The 18815-nt window shown below is 62.2% G+C and overlaps 1 protein-coding gene across 2 annotated transcripts in view; it reads left to right on the top strand.

The window, feature by feature from the left end:
- LRP1 (LDL receptor related protein 1) overlaps positions 1-18815 on the top strand; it is an 80099-nt gene that overhangs the window by 42158 nt on the left and 19126 nt on the right. For both annotated transcript variants that reach the window (XM_043889532.1, XM_043889524.1), the window contains exons 22-46: positions 567-767; positions 1771-2016; positions 2288-2485; positions 4068-4272; positions 4442-4606; positions 5148-5392; positions 5535-5666; positions 5963-6190; positions 6380-6554; positions 6647-6741; positions 7002-7151; positions 7268-7408; positions 7713-7847; positions 9294-9425; positions 9657-9791; positions 9925-10054; positions 10177-10303; positions 10686-10837; positions 10908-11032; positions 11310-11687; positions 13025-13214; positions 17069-17273; positions 17608-17800; positions 18377-18502; positions 18670-18798. In XM_043889532.1, the coding sequence (XP_043745467.1) occupies positions 567-767; positions 1771-2016; positions 2288-2485; positions 4068-4272; positions 4442-4606; positions 5148-5392; positions 5535-5666; positions 5963-6190; positions 6380-6554; positions 6647-6741; positions 7002-7151; positions 7268-7408; positions 7713-7847; positions 9294-9425; positions 9657-9791; positions 9925-10054; positions 10177-10303; positions 10686-10837; positions 10908-11032; positions 11310-11687; positions 13025-13214; positions 17069-17273; positions 17608-17800; positions 18377-18502; positions 18670-18798 (4338 nt within the window). The remainder of the gene's footprint in view (positions 1-566; positions 768-1770; positions 2017-2287; positions 2486-4067; positions 4273-4441; positions 4607-5147; positions 5393-5534; positions 5667-5962; positions 6191-6379; positions 6555-6646; positions 6742-7001; positions 7152-7267; positions 7409-7712; positions 7848-9293; positions 9426-9656; positions 9792-9924; positions 10055-10176; positions 10304-10685; positions 10838-10907; positions 11033-11309; positions 11688-13024; positions 13215-17068; positions 17274-17607; positions 17801-18376; positions 18503-18669; positions 18799-18815) is intronic.

Here is an 18815-nt window from a genome sequence, read left to right as displayed (position 1 = left end):
AGAAGAAGGGCTGAAGAGAAACCGCACAGACAGGAGACGATGCTGAGAGCAGGGCAGGGGGGGCTCCGTGAGGCAAAACGCACAGAAAAAAGCTTCTGCCAGACGCATGGGGGAGGTGTGACGGGGCCAGAGCCTGCAGTAAGGGCCCTGGGGAGCCAGAACCCTCACCAGTGTTGAGTGTCAGCACTTCCTGCAGATCCCTGCCTTCTCTGTTGCCCATGTGAACTTGATAGAAAAAGCCTCAAGGTTCCTAGTGGACCCCAAAGCATTGCAGTTAGGATCAAGGTTCCTAGGGGACCCCAAAGCATTACAGTTATGATCAAGGTTCCTAGGGGACCCCAAAGCATTACAGTTAGGATCAAGGTTCCTAGGGGACCCCAAAGCATTGCAGTTAGGATCAAGGTTCCTAGGGGACCCCAAAGCATTACAGTTATGATCAAGGTTCCTAGGGGACCCCAAAGCATTACAGTTGTGACCTGATTAAAGAAGTCCCCTGGGCCGGGGACCAAGGGCACGCGGAGCCCTGCTGTCCAGGCCTGCCCCCTGATGCTACACCCCTTCCCCAGCCCGATGCATCAGCAAAGCCTGGGTGTGTGACGGGGACAGCGACTGTGAGGATAACTCAGACGAAGAGAACTGCGAGTCCCTGGCCTGCAGGCCGCCCTCGCACCCCTGCGCCAACAACACCGCGGTCTGCCTGCCGCCCGACAAGCTGTGTGACGGCAGCGACGACTGTGGGGATGGCTCGGACGAGGGGGAGCTCTGTGGTGCGTCCGGGGCCCGGGAAACACGCATGGGCAGGCGAGCTAGATAAGGAGGCTGGGCTGGGCCAGGAGCTCTGCCGGCGGCGGGTGGGTCTCAGACTAGAAAGGGCAGATCTGGCTGCTGGGCGAGCAGTCCTCAGAGCTGCTACTAAAACACCCACGTGCAAGAGGCTGTGCTCAGCGTCCCCACTGTTACAGCATTTAGCCCACAAGCAGCCCTGTGAGACACATGCGGTTCTCACCCCCATCTCACCCATGAGAAAACTGAGGCTCAGAGAGGTTGAGTAGCTGGCCCAAAGTCACACAGCCCGAGAAGTGCGGTGGAGACAGGGCAATGCAGCTCCCCCTGCAGGCCCAGCCCCCCTCTCCGTCACCCGGCTTTCAGGATGAAGGCACCAGGGTTGACGCTTGATGTGGTCAGGAGGGCAGGCGCCCCGTCCTGCCGAGTGAGTGAGAAGGTTGGGGGAGGAGGCTGTGCATTCAAGATCAAAAGGACGAGGGGTTAGGCAGAGCCGCCTGGTGTGACTCCGGGATGAGGAGCAGAGCTCCTTATCTCCTCTGAGCCCGGCTGGCCCAGCGTCGGGTTCCTTGGAGGAGAGGAGTGGGAGATAAGGACCGGCCCTGAGAACCGCTGACGGGTCATCAGTCAGGGCAGACAGGTCCTGGGGTGTGTCTGAGGACCCGGAGCAGGACATTCCTTACTGCACCCCACCCCCAAATCACACCCACATCAGGAGAGAGAGAGGAAAGCCCCCCCACACTCCCCACCCCAGAGAGAGGCAAAAGGCTGGGGCCCCCACCGTGGCTCAAGAAGAAGCTGGGAAGTAGAGATCAGAGAGAAAGACGCGACCATGATGGAGGGAGGAGATGACTACCCACAGAGTGGGTGCGGGGATCCGAGCCCTGGTCCCAAGGGTGCCTGGGAAGCAGGGGGACAGAGGAATGGAAAGGACCTGCCTCCTTCTGGATCCTGACCCTGATCTGTCCCCTGCCCCCCACCCCCCAGACCAGTGCTCTCTGAACAACGGGGGCTGCAGCCACAACTGCTCCGTGGCACCTGGCGAAGGCATCGTGTGCTCATGCCCTCTGGGCATGGAGCTGGGGCCTGACAACCACACCTGCCAGATCCAGAGCTACTGCGCCAAGCATCTCAAGTGCAGCCAGAAATGCGACCAGAACAAGTTCAGCGTGAAGTGCTCCTGCTACGAAGGCTGGGTGCTGGAGCCGGACGGCGAGAGCTGCCGCAGCCTGGGTGAGAGGCGGTCGGGGCCGAGGCGGGGATCCGGGCCCAGGCGGGGATCCGGGCCGGGGGCGGGGGATCCGGGCCGAGGCGGGGGATCCGGGCCGAGGCGGGGATACGGGCCGGGGGCGGGAGATCCGGGCCGGGGGCGGGGCGGCGACTGAACTGCAGGGGGAGGCTGAGGTTTCCCTCCCGGCCCAGTGCAGGGGCCCACGGAGACCCTGTCTGCGCCTGGACAGGGTGGCTCGGGGGCAAGAAGTGACCCCATCACACCCGTCCCCAGACCCCTTCAAGCCGTTCATCATCTTCTCCAACCGCCACGAGATCCGGCGCATCGACCTCCACAAAGGGGACTACAGCGTGCTGGTGCCCGGCCTGCGCAACACCATCGCCCTGGACTTCCACCTCAGCCAGAGCGCCCTCTACTGGACCGACGTGGTGGAGGACAAGATCTACCGCGGGAAGCTGCTGGACAACGGAGGTGACCCCCGCCTGCCCGAGACCCACGCCGCAGTGCACCCCAGACCTGGCCCTTGGGCTCTCAGATCCGCGGGCCCGATGCAGGCTGCCTGGAGCAGAGGCCCTGAGTTTCCCCTATCCCCCACACTCTTGTTAATTGGGTTAGATTTTGCTGTGGGTCTCAGTGCCTGACGCCCGGTAATTATCGTCAGCAGAGCTGCCAGCCTGATAATTAACAAAATGATCAGCCTTTCTTTGGAACGGCCAGAATTGCAGCCTTGCAAGAAAAAAAGCCATTGAGGGGTGGGGTACCTGAACCCTGCCTTCTGTCCCAAGGCAGCCTGACCCATCACAGGCTTGCTTCTTTAGTAACACTCGTTCCCGAGCCCCTGCCACATACTCCAGCCCAGGGGAAACAGCAGGGAGCCAAACAAGATAGACTGTCTGCCCTCATGGAGCCTACACGCCAGTGGGAACGTCAAAGATAAACACGGGCGATGAGCATCACAGAGGGTGACCCAGGGGCAGGCAGTACTGTGGATAAGGTGAAAGGGGGCAGGGTGGGGAGAGAACGGGGGTGGCCCCTGAGAAGCTGCCATCTGAGCAGAGACTTGAAAGAAGTGCATTTACTAGAGGAGCTGGTGTTGTCGTAGAGAAAAATGTGACGTGTTAGTTCTCAGTCATGTCCGACTCTGTGTGACCCTATAGACTGTAGCCCGCCAGGCTCCTCTCTCCATGGGATTCTCCAGGCAAGAATACTGGAGTGGGTTTCCATGCCCTTCTCCAGGGGATCTTCCCAGATCTCTTGCATTGCAGGCAAATTCTTTACTGTCTGAGCCACCAGACAGGTCCATAGAGAAAACCTGGAACCATCTCAAATGTCCATCAACTAGGAGATGGTTAAATAGACTGTCAAATGTTCACATTATGTAACAGTTTCTAAATTATTGTGTGTATATATATTGGGCTTCCCTGGTGCAGAATCTGGCTGCAGTGCAGGAGACCAAGGTTCAATCCCTGGGTTGGGGAGATCCCTGGAGGAGGGCATGGAAACCCACTCCAGAGTTCTTGCCTGGAGAATCCCATGGACAGACGAGCCTGGTGGGCTACAGTCCATAGGATCGAAAAGAGTTGGACACGACTGAAGTGACTTAGCATTCAGCACAGTATATGTGTGTGTGTATATATATATACATATATATATAACCATAGAAAGACCTCCAGGACCATCTGTGGAGTGACTTCTACAAAGTTCTGTCTGCTTCATATTGAGTCTAGGTCTGTTCCCCCAAAGCCCCCACCCTCTGCTCTGACCTCCTCCCAGGAGTTGGCCCTTCAGAGAGTCACAGGCAGAAGATAGTTGCCACTTCCCCTTCTCCAGGGTTCTAGAAGCCAGGCTTCTGCTTGACCTCCCGGGGCAGAGGGCCTGGGTGAGGAGAGGGGGGTTCTGGGAAGCTCTGTTGAATCCAGGGCTCACCAGAGGTGTTCACAGGTGTTCACAGAGGTGTCAAGGTTGGGGTGGGCCATCCAGAATTCCTAGCATGTATCATCAGCTCACCCCCCCACCCCAGGTGAGTCTGACCTCCTGTGGCCTCTCTTCTCAGCCCTCACCAGTTTCGAGGTGGTGATTCAGTACGGCCTGGCCACACCCGAGGGCCTGGCTGTAGACTGGATTGCGGGCAACATCTACTGGGTGGAGAGTAACCTGGACCAGATTGAGGTGGCCAAGCTGGACGGGACCCTCCGAACCACACTGCTGGCCGGCGACATCGAGCACCCCAGGGCGATTGCCCTGGATCCCCGAGATGGGTGAGGGCCCTGCCCAGACCTGTTCTGGCCCCTTGACTCCCCTGCAGGGGCCAGGCACACCCATCTCCCCAGGGCTCCTCGCCTCCTCCGCCCTTCACCAAGGATCCTCCCGCAGCCCCTCGCCCTGGCCTCGACCTTGGCCCTCCTGACCCCCTCCCCACGCCCCCAGGATCTTGTTTTGGACGGACTGGGATGCCAGCCTGCCCCGCATCGAGGCAGCCTCCATGAGTGGGGCCGGGCGCCGCACCATCCACCGGGAGACAGGCTCGGGGGGCTGGCCCAACGGGCTTACCGTGGACTACCTGGAGAAGCGCATCCTGTGGATTGACGCCAGGTCAGCCCCGGGCCCTCCCGGGAGCCCCGCCCCCGGGGACTGGGCGGGGCCGAGGAGGCCGCCCCGGGCCCTCCCAGGAGCCCCGCCCCCTGCCCCCCGCCCCCCCGGGGACAGGGCGGGGCGAGAAGGCCGGGACGCAGCCCAGGGCCCAGGGAGAGGACTGAGCGGGGGAGAGGCTGGGCTGGGAAGGAGGCGCGGATGGAGGAGGGCAGAGCCAGGGCCGCCGCCCGCGCGGGGCTGGGACCAACACCGGGCTTGCTCACGCGTCTGTGAGCGCTGCTCGAGGGGGCGGGACTTTTTTTAGCTGATGTCCCTGAAGGGGGGTATCTTTTTCTGGACTTCACCCCGGCCCTGTGTGCTGGGGAGAGTGAAGGGGCAAGGGGACTGGGGTCGGAGCCGGGGTCCCAGCCCTTGAGCCGTGTGTTCTTGCTCCACGGGGCACCCCGAGGGCCAGGGATGGGGATGGGGGGCCCCGGGGCCGCGTGCCCCGACGTCTCGGGTCCCCACCGGCTCCTCACTCTGCCCCGCACCACGCTCTCAGGTCAGACGCCATTTACTCTGCCCGTTACGACGGCTCCGGTCACATGGAGGTGCTTCGGGGCCACGAGTTCCTGTCGCACCCGTTTGCAGTGACGCTGTACGGAGGCGAGGTGTACTGGACGGACTGGCGGACCAACACGCTGGCCAAGGCCAACAAGTGGACGGGCCACAACGTCACCGTGGTCCAGAGGACCAACACGCAGCCCTTTGACCTGCAAGTGTACCACCCCTCTCGGCAGCCCATGGGTAAGGGCCGGGCAGGCCGCGCAGAGCCGGGGGCGGTCTGCCCCAGGGCGGCGGCAGCGACCCTGGGCCCGGAAGCGGGCGTGGGCCAGGGGAGCAAGGCCGGAAGGGTCACTCGATTGTCTTGATTTCCCCTCCCCGCCAGCTCCCAACCCCTGTGAGGCCAACGGGGGCCGGGGCCCCTGCTCCCACCTGTGTCTCATCGATTACAACCGGACCGTTTCCTGCGCCTGCCCGCACCTCATGAAGCTCCACAAGGACAATACCACCTGCTATGGTAAGGCACCCCCCCAGAGCCAGGGGGACACCATGGCTGACGGGAGGAGGGCCGGGCTACCCCAGCTCCAGGTTCTGAGCAAACGTAGGCGGTCTCAGCTGGAAGGGGCCTGATGGGAGAGGCTCCAGAGACAGCCGCTGTCAGAAAAGATTGGCGCCCCGACCGGAGGGTGATGCCCAGCAGGGCCTCCCTGATCGCCAAGGGCCAGCAGCAGATAGAAGGACCCGGGAGAGTCTGGGTGGGTGGAAGGCGTGGAGGCAGGGGGCTGCCCTCAGTGACCTGCCCTGTGCCCGCAGAGTTTAAGAAGTTCCTGCTGTACGCACGTCAGATGGAGATCCGGGGTGTGGATCTGGACGCCCCCTACTACAACTACATCATCTCCTTCACGGTGCCCGACATCGACAACGTCACGGTGCTGGACTATGACGCCCGCGAGCAGCGCGTTTACTGGTCAGATGTGCGGACCCAGGCCATCAAGCGGGCCTTCATCAACGGCACCGGCGTGGAGACAGTCGTCTCTGCAGGTTCTGTCCAGGCCTCACCCCCTGGCTCCCTGGGTCCTGTTGTCCTTTCCCCGAATCCTTTCCCCCAGAGTGTTCCCATCCCCATGTCGTGATCCCTGTTCCCCCAGAAACCGGGCTGGCCCCCTCCCCCTCGAGCCCCCGACCTGTGTCCCGCAAACACCCGACCACAGCTCCCCACTGTGTCCCCAGACTTGCCAAACGCCCACGGGCTGGCTGTCGACTGGGTGTCCCGAAACCTGTTCTGGACGAGCTACGACACCAACAAGAAGCAGATCAACGTGGCCCGGCTGGACGGCTCCTTCAAGAACGCGGTGGTGCAGGGCCTGGAGCAGCCCCACGGCCTGGTCGTCCACCCTCTGCGTGGGTATGTCCTGCAGGGCCCCAGGTCGAGGGGCACGGGGTGTGGGGCGGGGGAAGAGGAGGACTCTGACTGGCCCCCTGTCCTGGCGCCCCTAGGAAGCTCTACTGGACGGACGGCGACAACATCAGCATGGCCAACATGGACGGCAGCAACCGCACCCTGCTCTTCAGTGGCCAGAGGGGCCCTGTGGGTACGAGCCCGTCCTGCGGCCCTGCAGCCCTCCCCGCTAACTCCTCCAGCCGGAGATGCTCTCAGGCTTCCTCCCTATCGCTCCTCCATCTGCCCGAGCTCCCAGCTGAGTGCTTGTTCTCACCACCCTCCCCCTCAACCACACACATACTCTGAGCCCATCCCCAGAGGTGAGATGGACCCCAGCCACTCTCTCAGGCTCCTGGCCCCCAGCCCTGGCGGGTGCTGGGCTCTCTGGCCGTGACACCCCTCTTCTTCCAGGCCTGGCGATCGACTTCCCTGAGAGCAAACTCTACTGGATCAGCTCCAAGAACCACACCATCAACCGCTGCAACCTGGACGGGAGCGGGCTGGAGGTCATCGATGCCATGCGGAACCAGTTGGGCAAGGCCACCGCCCTGGCCATCATGGGTGAGGGCCGCTGGCCTGGGAGCCAGGGGCTGGAGCAGAGCAGGCGGGGCCAGGGGGACAGGGCGGGCCTGGGGTGGGGCCTCCCCCGGGGGTCTCATCCCCTCCTGCCTCCCCAGGGGACAAGCTGTGGTGGGCAGATCAGGTGTCAGAGAAGATGGGCACGTGCAACAAGGCTGACGGCTCGGGGTCCGTGGTCCTGCGGAACAGCACCACCCTGGTGATGCACATGAAGGTCTACGATGAGAGCATCCAGCTGGGTGAGGCAGGGCCAGGGCCGGGCCAGTGGGCTGGGGTCAGAGGCCAGGGCTGTGCCAGGAGGAGCCCTGGGCAAGCGAGGGGAATGAAAACGGGTTCGGCTCTGCTCACCACCCACGGGGCCCCTTTTTCACAAGGGCCAGGGGCCCTGCAGGACTGGAGCCCTGAGCTCTGGGTACGGGTGGTGACCCCCACAAGGTCTGGGGTCAAGGGGTGACCATCCTGTCCCAAGGCATGCTCCAGCCTGACGCCGAGGTCCCGAGGAGAACCAGTAACCCTTTCTTTGTGCCTCCCACTCGCCCCCAGACCACGAGGGCACCAATCCCTGCAGCGTCAACAACGGCGACTGCTCGCAGCTCTGCCTGCCCACGTCCGAGACGACCCGGGCCTGCATGTGCACGGCCGGCTACAGCCTCCGGAGCGGCCAGCAGGCCTGCGAGGGTCAGTGCCCCCTCTGCTCCCCGCCCCTCGACCCCGGTCCTCAGCCCCTCTCAGCCACCTTCCTCTTCTCAGCGCGGGGACAGGATGAGTTCATCGCGTAGTCATCTGGGTTAGGTGCCGAGTCAGCGTCCACTGTGCTGGTCGCCGTGGGGGAGGCGGGGACAGAAGTCCCTGTCTCTGTGCTCAGCAGGCTTGACCAGAGGCGGGGGAGGGGGGGCATGAAGCGGCTCTGACTTCAGTAGGATTTTGGAGAAACAGACGTCGGAGGGGACGCCAGGGTCACTTCGTGCAGGACGTGTGCTGGGCACAGAGGATTTGAGTGTGTGGTTTGAAGGAGAAGGGACAGCATGCCAGGCGAGGGGTCCAGAGCAGTAGGACGGTGGGTGCAAGGCCCTGAGGGGCCAGCCCGAGTGGCGGGCAGGGCGTGGGGTGCATGGGTGAGGCTGTGGGGCAGGCGGGGTTCTGCAGGTTCTCAGCCAGGAGCACCTGGAAGGTGGTGTTTGGGGCAGATTAACCTGGCGGCAGAGAGCCGGCTGAGCGGTGGAGGGAGAGACCAAGGCAGTTAGACCAGTCAGGAAGCTGTTAGCCTGGGCTGGGGCTCAGCAGCGGGGTTGAAGAGAAGGGATGAAACTTGGAGCTGTTTCACAAGAACTTGCTGACTGATTTACGAGCCCGCCCCAGGACAGCATTTCCCGAAGTGCACTCCCAGGAACCTCCCTCTTTGATGTGGTCGATGTTACAGAAAGAAACACTGGGTTGAACTAAGTTTAAGTGGATTTTTTTTTTTTTTTTTTTTGCTGCAGAACTTCTCAGAGCCTTGCATATGCTCATCTGCTCTGAGAATTTTCCGTGGGGAGACTCTTTAAGTGTTTGGGGTCTCCACACACTCGACCATGAATCCTTTTTTCCAGGGAGCCTTGAGCAACCAGGGCCCATTAGGGGGATTCAACTGAGGATGTGCTTTGCAAGGGGATAAAGGCAGGGGGAAACTCTAGGGGCGTGGATAGTGGCGCCTTGTAAGAAATGGGGAACTGAGGAGGCTGGCTCAGGAGCCGGGTGCCAGAGACCCAAGGGTGTGACACAGGCCAGACGGACGAGGACAAGAGGCAACTAGGGTGGAAATCTAGATTTGGGAGTCACTTGGTCCTATTGCCTCATCTAAACCTCTCCAGGTTCTCCCTAACACCTTTAGGATTGGTAAAGGGTTTGTGTGAAGCGAAAGCCTGGTCTCTGCTGCCCTCTAGCGGGCACCAGGGGGAATCACAGGTGGTTCCCTGGAGCCGGCCAGGTGACTTGACTGTCCCGTCCCCACCCAGGCCCCGAGCGAGGGTGTGTGGTCCAGGGGAGGTGTGATGGCTGGGAGGAGGTATCAGAAGGGTTTGCGGGTGATGGAGCCAAGCTTACGGGAGGCCAGCGAGGCCCGTGCGTGGTGTCCGTGTGTTTCAGGTGTGGGCTCCTTTCTCCTGTATTCTGTGCACGAGGGGATCCGGGGAATCCCACTGGACCCCAACGACAAGTCGGACGCCCTGGTCCCAGTGTCGGGGACCTCGCTGGCCGTCGGCATTGACTTCCATGCTGGTGAGCCTTGGTGGCAGGAGGAGCTGGGACATGCCTTCCCTTCGTGGTGAAGTGTTCTGGGGGTCCCGGGAGAGGTTGCCTGACCGCAGCTGCCCTGCCCTGCTACACCGTCCCAAGCCACTGGTCTCCCCAGCTCTCGGTCACCCCCGTCTTCATCCCCTTGTGATTTTGACCCCTCCGCCTTGTCCCCTGCCTCGGTGAGCATCCCCGTGTTGGCTCCTCTGCCCCCAGAGAATGACACCATTTACTGGGTGGACATGGGCCTGAGCACCATCAGCCGGGCTAAGCGGGACCAGACGTGGCGCGAGGATGTGGTGACCAACGGCATTGGCCGCGTGGAGGGCATCGCGGTGGACTGGATCGCAGGTGAGCTCTGGGAGGGCTGAGGGGCTGCAGGAGAGGCAGAGGACGGGGGGAGTGGGGCCTCGGAAGGCTGGAGGGGACGAAGTACACAAGTCCCCACACGCCCCCTGAGCACCGCGCCTTCCTCCCTCCACAGGCAACATCTACTGGACGGACCAGGGTTTCGACGTCATCGAAGTTGCCCGGCTCAATGGCTCTTTCCGCTACGTGGTCATCTCCCAGGGTCTGGACAAGCCCCGGGCGATCACTGTCCACCCGGAGAAGGGGTGAGGAGCGGGCTGGGCTGACCAGTCCCCACTCCTGGCTCTGGTCTGGTCCAGGCCTCTGGCCACAGGCCCGTTCTCGTCTGTGCTCTGGGGACTGACCCCTGCTTCCGCCTTCACCCCAGGTACCTGTTCTGGACCGAGTGGGGCCAGTACCCACGGATCGAGCGGTCTCGGCTGGACGGCAGTGAGCGGGTGGTGCTGGTGAATGTCAGCATCAGCTGGCCCAACGGCATCTCCGTGGACTATCAGGTCTGGGTGCAGGCTCGGCCCTGAGGCCAAGGAGCTGGACTCCGCTCTGGGGGGAGGGGCAGCTCCCCATACCCTGAGCCCTGCTCCCCACGGAATCTCATGTGACAGGCCCGTGGGTGGGAAGATATGGACCAAGGGGTCAGGGGGTCCTCTGGCCCAGGCCCCATGCAGAGTAGGGTTCCACCGCCCTGAAGATGGTCAGGGAGGTCACTCAGAAGTGGGCACTTGGAGGGAGGCCTAGAGGGAGGCCAGCAGGGCCGCGGGTCAGAGAGCGGGAGGATGTAGAGCAAGGAGGGAAGAGATGGTGAGGCAGGAGTGAGTGGATGCCCCGCGCTGCCGGGGACAAGGGGCTGGCAGTGAGGTGGGCGCCTCTGGCCTGCAGGACGGGAAGCTATACTGGTGCGACGCCCGGACGGACAAAATCGAGCGGATCGACCTGGAGACGGGCGAGGACCGCGAGGTGGTCCTGTCCAGCAACAACATGGACATGTTCTCAGTGTCCGTGTTTGAGGAGTTCATCTACTGGAGTGACAGGTGGGCCTCTGTCCCCGCCTTCCCCGGGCCCCAGCTGACGGCCGGCTCATGGCCCCTTGCCTCCCCACAGGACTCATGCCAACGGCTCCATCAAGCGCGGGAGCAAGGACAACGCCACCGACTCCGTGCCCCTGCGGACGGGCATCGGCGTCCAGCTCAAGGACATCAAAGTCTTCAACCGGGACCGGCAGAAAGGCGAGGCTGGGGCTCTGGGCTGGGCAAGAGAGGAGCTGGGGGAGAAGTCAGACCGCAGGGCAACTTCCAGGAGAGCGTGATGAGGGAGACCCAGGGGTGGTGAGGGGAGGCTGAGGGGGTTGAGTGCCAGGGCCTGGAGAGTTGTCTGAAGCGGGGGCATGGAGGCAGAGCAGGGCGCCAACTAGAGCTTCCGCCTCAGCCGAGAGGACAGGGGCAGCCGGCCGGCCCTGCCTGCCGTGACCCCTGGCTTCCACGTGGCCGCCCCCCCCCCCCCCAGGAACCAACGTGTGTGCGGTGGACAACGGCGGCTGCCAGCAGCTGTGCCTGTACCGGGGCAACGGGCAGCGGGCGTGCGCCTGCGCCCACGGGATGCTGGCCGAGGACGGGGCGTCGTGCCGCGAGTATGCAGGCTACCTGCTCTACTCCGAGCGCACCATCCTCAAGAGCGTCCACCTGTCCGACGAGCGCAACCTCAACGCGCCGGTGCAGCCCTTCGAGGACCCCGAGCACATGAAGAACGTCATCGCCCTGGCCTTCGACTACCGAGCGGGCACCTCCCCGGGCACCCCCAACCGCATCTTCTTCAGCGACATCCACTTTGGGAACATCCAGCAGATCAACGACGATGGCTCGGGCCGGACCACCATTGTGGAGAGTGAGCCCAGACCTCCTTTACTTCCCAGGAATTGGGGGCGGGGGTGAGGGGGAGCGCGGGGAAGGCCGGCCCAGGCTCAGGGCAGGGACGCCGCGGACACCAGCCAACCCTGCCCCTGGCCCGGATCTGAGTCCCTCCTGCCTTGGCGTCCCTGACAAACAGCCAGTGAATCACACTGCGTGTTACTGAAAGTCGCTCCTGCTGGAGTCAGAGTTGGTCCCCTCTGGTCCTCGTTCTGCCCTCGAGGTGGACAGCATGAGCCGAAGCTCGCCTCTGTAGATCTGGCTGCTCACAGAACAGGCTGCAGACACTGGGTGGGTTCAACCCCAGACCCAGGATTTTAGTCACTTGAGCCAGTTTTCTGCGCTCTCGCGGCCTCAGATTTCTCGTCTGTGCAAAGAGACAGGATGACCTGAGACGTCAGGTGGGAGAGCTCGGCTGGGCGTAGGCCACGTCGTGTGCTCCCAGAAGTGGGAGGGCCCAGAGCTTCATTCCCGGACAGCCTTTATACTCCTTGGAAAGTTCTGTTCTGTTCCACTAGTTTTCTCTGCTCTGGGCTGGGTGCCCCCGGTCCTTTGCCTCATTCACTTGTTCATACGTTCGTCACTCCTGTCCGTAAAGACCTGCCAAGTGCGTTACTGGGTGCTAGGTATGCAGGGGTGATAAAAACAGACCTGTCCTTTCAACCTCCTTGGCCGTTCTCTGCCTCACAGAGTCATGTCCCCACGTCTGTCTGAAAATGTAGTGTCCAAAGCTGAACTCGATACTCTATAATCATAGCTTGATCTGGAGAGCCTGGCAGAGCTGTCATCTTCCTCTGGGCCATTGTTCCGGCTACAATAGTTCTATTAATGCAGCCTTCTGGCAACCACATCACCAGACAGCTTGAAGCCGCTGAAAGCCCTGAGTCTGTCTCTCTTAAACTAAGTTCTGCCACGTCTCTCTCGTCACGCTCTCGGTTCTTTAACCTGAGCTTCAGGTGTCTACCAGTCCTTCCAGTTCAGGGTCTAGAAGTTGGAGGCTCCCCAGGACAGCCCACGTGGGAGCTGATTTACTGAAATCCAGTTTGCACCCAACTTGGCAGAACTCTGGCTCCAGGGAGGCGTAACCGCAGCATAAAGCCAAATCTCGCCAGCGGTGGGGAGGCACCGGAAGAAGGCTTAGGGGGGTGGACCATGGACCGTTTGTGTGGGAAATAGAGGAGGGCCTGGGGGCACTGAGGGCCACCCCCACACACTCCCCAGCTCCCGCACTCCCCCCGAGTACAGGCGGGTGGGTGCCCCTCTGCTCTGCCCTCTGGCCCTGTCCTGACCCATCGCTGCTCCTGTCCCCCGCAGACGTGGGCTCTGTGGAAGGCCTGGCCTATCACCGGGGCTGGGACACTCTCTACTGGACGAGCTACACCACGTCCACCATCACCCGCCACACCGTGGACCAGACCCGCCCAGGGGCCTTCGAGCGTGAGACTGTCATCACCATGTCTGGGGACGACCACCCCAGGGCCTTTGTGCTGGATGAGTGCCAGAAGTGAGTGGGGGCCCAGGGTGTGGGGAGGGGTGGACGCAGGAGGGCGGAAACTGCCCCCAGACAGACGGGGGCCGGGGATGCAGGAACGGGAAGGTCTGGCTCTAACCTGAGCTCAGCCACTTTCTCGCTGTGAGGCCTGGGACTGGCTGCGGGACCGCTCTGAGCTTCGGTTTCCTCATCTGTAACATAAGGACAGTACCGTCTCAGACGCCTTATCAAGGAGAGGGTGAGAAGGCTGTGGCGGCCTCTCTGGCTTGGTGATTAACTGAATCTCTTGATTCAATCATCAGAGGGCCGTGCTCAAGGCACACAGCAGGTCTCTGTATTTCTTGGTCTCCAAGTTTCAAGCAAAGTTTGTTCACCCAACATCTGTTGTGTGGAACCTTGAGCTGGGCCCGTTCCAGCCACCTAACTGGGGCGGGAGCTCACTGGTGGGAAACGGATGATGGCACAGGGCCGGGTGTGATGACCAAGGCATCACAGGGGCGGTGGGTTGGCCCAGGGCCTGCAAGTGGAAAAGCCTCGCAAGGGCGGCCTGGGGAGGGCAGAGCTTTGAGCAAGAGTGGGGGGAGGGAGGGCTCCGGGCAGGGGGGAGCCTCACGCCCAGCCCAGCTGAGGCTCCGTGGCCCGGGAGTTGGGGGGCATGCAGGCAGGCAGCGGGGACAGGCCTGAGGAAGCACAGGAGGCTGGGCTACGGTTGCAGATGGAGAATTTGGGGGGAAGCCGCCGGGGGGTGCACACCCCCAGCCTCCACCGGCTCCACCCTCCTGCAGGGGCAGCCCCGCCCCCGCCGTCACCTGGCACTCTTGGCCCACATGTGAGCAAACCTTTTTGCCCCTGAATTCTGCAGCTCTTGGAATGTTTTCCCAAAACTTTACTAGGAAACTAAGGGATGAACAAAACCCAAAAGCAGCTACTTAGAAACAGTGAGTGCACTGAACCTAGATCCCTCACCCTGATGTAACTCACGCCCGGCCCTTGCCTGGCCCCTGCCGGGCCTGCCGGCCAGCTCGAGAGCCCTTCACGCCTCAGTCCTGTCCCGCATGTACACGGCTTATGACAGAGACCCCGTCTTCCCTGCCGTGACCCTTGGCAACTTCACCTGCCTGAGGCTGGTCCCAGGGCTCATCTGTCCTGGGCCTGGAGCCTCCACGGAAGGGCCATGCTCGGACCCCCGCCTCCTCCCATCTTCAATGCACAGTGCCCTTGCTGTGAGCCCAGGGGGTGAAGCCCTCCACTCAGCAAATGGCTTTTTTGTCTATTTTAATTTTTATTTGGCTCCGCCAGGTCTAAGTTGCTGCACTCAGGATCTTTTTTCTTTTTTTAGTTGCAGCATATGGGATCTAGTTCCCTGACCAGGGATTGAACCCAGGCCCCCTGCCTGGGAAACGCAGTCTTAGCCACTGGACCGTCAGGGAAGTCCCAGGAAATGGCTTTTGAGAACCAGTGATGTGCTGAGGATCCGGCGGGGAGCAGGGTGGGTCAGCCGTGCGCCGCTGGCGTATTTGAAGTCTGTCCTAATGAGGCTGCAGGGAGCTCCATAAGTGGGTGATGAGGACCTGAGCCAGGCTGGAAATCAGGGAACGTGTCCTCAGGAAGGCCGTGTGTGAGCCAGGTCTGCAGGATAGCAGGGTGAGCTGAAGCCAGGCTGAGCACGGGGCAAAGGGCTGGACTGTGCGGGACAGGCCCTCCCTTGGCCAGAAAGAGCCAGCTCGCTGGAGGAGGTGAGGGAGCCCGCAGGGACCCAGATGGAGGGGGCCCGCAGGGACCCAGGTGGAGGGGGCGGGGCCTCTCCCGGCCAGGTGACCGCCGTCCTGGGGGCAGGATCCGTCCTCCGCGTGCAGCAGTTTGTCGTGACAAGAGGGAAGCGCTTCCCAGCATGAAGTGAACCAGACTGTACTTGAGGATGTAGGCGTCCCTGGTGGGAAGGAAGATGACTCTAGCAACTGCCCTGGGACGCCCGTTTTCTCTGGGGGAGGCCAGTGGGAGACGCCTCCATCCACTCCCATCCTGATTCCAAGAGCCAGCGCCCCTTCCGCTGAGAGGGGGCCTTTCAAACCAGAGCCTTATCCTCGTGGGCTCGGAAGCAGTCAGCATCCCTAACGGAAAGCCTTTTACCTGAGCGTAGTGGCAGGGCGGGGAGACTGGGTGGGTGGGTGTGGAGGGTGGGGGGGGGGTTGTTAAAAAGAGAGAGACCTGGAGAGGTTTGAGGGGATAAGTCTGGCTGCCGGGGACAGCTCTGCGGCCAGAACAGACAAGGGACGAGGGATGCAGGCCTGGGGTGGAGGGACGCCGAGAGCAGGTCCTGTGAGGGGCCTGGAGGGTCCAGCTTTGGTGCTGTCCAGTCGCTCCATCGCGCCCGCTCTTTGTGACCGCCCCCCCACCATGGACTGCAGCAGGCCAGGCTTCCCTGTCCTTCACCATCTCCTGGAGTTGGTTCAAGCTTATGTCCATCGAGTCAGTGATGCCATTCCACCATCTCATCCTCTGTCGTCCCCTTCTCCCCCTGCTCTCAATCTTTCCCAGCATCAGGGTCTTCCAATGAGTTAGCTCTTTGCATCAGGTGACCAGAGTATTGGAGCTTCAGCTTCAGTATCAGTCCTGCCAATGAACAGTCAGGACTGATTTCCTTTAGGATGGACTGGTTTGATTTCCTTGCAATTCAAGTGGCTTTGATGTAGCTCATGCTAAGTCGCTTCAGTCATGTCCGGCTCTTGGTGACCCCGTGGACTGTAGCTTGGGGAGACATAGGCTCCTCTGCCCGTAGGATTCTCCAGGCAAGAATACTGGAGCGGGTTGCCGTGCCCTCCTCCGGGGAATCTTCCTGACCCGGGGATCGAACCTGGATCTCTTCTGTCTGCTGCACTGGCAGGCAGGTTCTTTACCACTGGGGCCTCCTGGGAAGCCCTGGTGTAGCTCCGTGCTTCTCAAACTCCAGGGTGGGTGAGGGCGGCCCGGGGAGCCCTGGAAGCTCTGGTTCCTCAGCCTCCCTCCTTCCTAACTGCGTGTGCATCTGGGACAAAGACCAAGGAATCAGCATCCACTGCAGGTGGCCTGAGGACCACGGTGTCACACCCAGCGCAGTGCCTGACTGGCCCTGAGGTCTTCCACACCCACCTCCAGGGCCTTACCACCACCCCGCCCCCTAGAGAAGCACAGCATGGCTGGCCATTCCCATCACCTCCTATACCGAGAGGAAACCGAGGCTCGGGGGGCCAAGAGGCATGTTCAAGGTCAGAGCTAGTAAGGGGCAGAGCTGGGACTCAGATCCCAAATGTACACAGGCCTTAAGTTACGGAGGAGGTGATTCTCGGGAACTTGGTGGTAAAACCCACGTTTTACCAGGTCCCAGGACCTGGGATACACTGGACAACCAGAGGTCTTCAGGATGCCAGGAAAAGAGAAAAACAAAGAAAAAAATAATAGAAAATCCTCACATAGCACACATGACTGTCGTTTAATCCTCAAATCACTCCACGGAGCAGATAGTGTTAATAGTACTATTCATTCCTATTTCATAGAGCAGAAAAATTAGTTACAGAGGGGGTAAGTAGCTTGCGAAGGTTCCTGGCAGCCAGGATCAGAATCCCAGAGCCCACTGTCTCAGTAAAGGCAGGTGCAGACACAGGAGCGCTTGTATGTGTGTGTGCACGCACACCGAGGCTGGCTGTGTAGCCGTCCTTCCCGGGCACCGCGGCCATGGCTTTGGTGGCCTGAGGCCGCCTGTGGTGCTGGGGCCCCGTTCACATGCTGGCGGACCTCCGGGTCTGGCTTGTCTGCACGCCCTCGCCTGGGCTCACTGCGGCCGGCTCCCTGGCTTCGAGTCCTGATCTCTGCGGCCTCTCTCCCCACAGCCTGATGTTCTGGACCAACTGGAATGAGCAGCACCCCAGCATCATGCGGGCAGCCCTGTCAGGGGCCAACGTCCTGACCCTCATCGAGAAGGACATCCGCACCCCCAACGGCCTGGCCATCGACCACCGGGCCGAGAAGCTCTACTTCTCCGACGCCACCCTGGACAAGATCGAGCGGTGCGAGTATGACGGCTCCCATCGCTACGTGAGTCTCCAGGGCGGCCGGGACGGGCGGCAGGAGGGGGCCGACACCGGGAGACTGCCGGGCAGCTGGGGAGGACACTGCCCAGGCCCAGAGCAGGAGGAAGGGAGGCCGCCCGGCGCAGCGGGAAGGGCCGGGAGGGTGTGGGGCGTCCTGACCTCGCCGCTTAGCATCCTCGACCTTCCTGGTTTGGCGTCCTCGGCAGCTGAATGAGGGAGGTGATGGCCGTCCTCTGCAGACCCTCCCGTTGTGTGACTGTGTCTGGGGAGCCGGGCCGCTGGTCCCCGGAGCAGGGGCGAGAGCCGTACCTCTGACGATGCTGAGGGTGTCTCCGCAGGTGATCCTGAAGTCGGAGCCGGTCCATCCCTTTGGGTTGGCTGTGTACGGGGAGCACATCTTCTGGACCGACTGGGTGCGGCGGGCTGTGCAGCGGGCCAACAAGTACGTGGGCAGCGACATGAAGCTGCTGCGCGTGGACATCCCCCAGCAGCCCATGGGCATCATCGCCGTGGCCAATGACACCAACAGCTGTGAGTGGGGCCGCTGCCACCTGCCTTGCCCCCGTGCCCACTGTGCCAGCGTGCACACACACACACACACGCATACACAGCTGGTCCGATCCACGTCTCTGGACGCACCCAGCACACGGTGTAGTCATTGTTCCCACGCAGAACCACACAGACCTGCTGGAACCTGACCCCGCGCCTGTCCCAGGCGCTGCCTGCCCCACCCACCGTCTGCGTGCACGGGCACAGACGTGGTCTCACACTGGCTTGACAGCGAGGGTCCCCTGCACAGATCTGCAGCTTTCTCAGCCTCTCACACACTCTTCACACACGCCCTGGGGACCCCACCACACACGTGACCTCGGGGCTCCTTAGATTTCCCCAGGGCACGGCCCACCTAGGAGCACACACGCCCTCAAGCTCAGGCCCCCCCGAATGCTCCTACCCGGCCGTCCCATCGCAGCCCCCGGGACAGCTGTGAGCCACCGTGTCACAGGCGGTGCCGGGAAGCTCAGCAGAGCTGGGCAGTTGGGGGCGGGGGTGCTCCGTGTGTGCCCCCGGGAGGACACCCCGGCCCACTCTCCTGCACCCCCGCCTCAGGCGAGCTCTCCCCCTGCCGCATCAACAACGGGGGCTGCCAGGACCTGTGTCTGCTCACGCACCAAGGCCACGTCAACTGCTCCTGCCGCGGCGGCCGCATCCTCCAGGACGACTTCACCTGCCAGGGTGAGAGGGGGGCCCTGGGCGCAGACGGGAACCGTCTCACCCCAGACGCTGCAACAGCCCCAGCCCCACCAACAACCCGGCCCCCCGAAGCCTCAGTTCCTGGGGGGGGCGGAGGGGGTACAGGCGCCCAGGCCCCGGCTCAGGAGACCCCTCGCCTCCCTCCCCAGCGGTGAACTCCTCCTGCCGCGCACAAGACGAGTTCGCGTGTGCGAACGGCGAGTGCATCAACTTCAGCCTGACGTGCGACGGCGTCTCCCACTGCAAGGACAAGTCTGACGAGAAGCCGTCCTACTGCAGTAAGGGCCCCCGCCCG

Source organism: Cervus elaphus, chromosome 3 (assembly GCF_910594005.1).
Source record: "Cervus elaphus chromosome 3, mCerEla1.1, whole genome shotgun sequence".
NCBI classification, from domain to species: domain Eukaryota; kingdom Metazoa; phylum Chordata; class Mammalia; order Artiodactyla; family Cervidae; genus Cervus; species Cervus elaphus.
The sequence above is the reverse complement of the archived record's forward strand: the minus strand, read 5'-3'. Positions and strand labels throughout refer to the sequence as shown.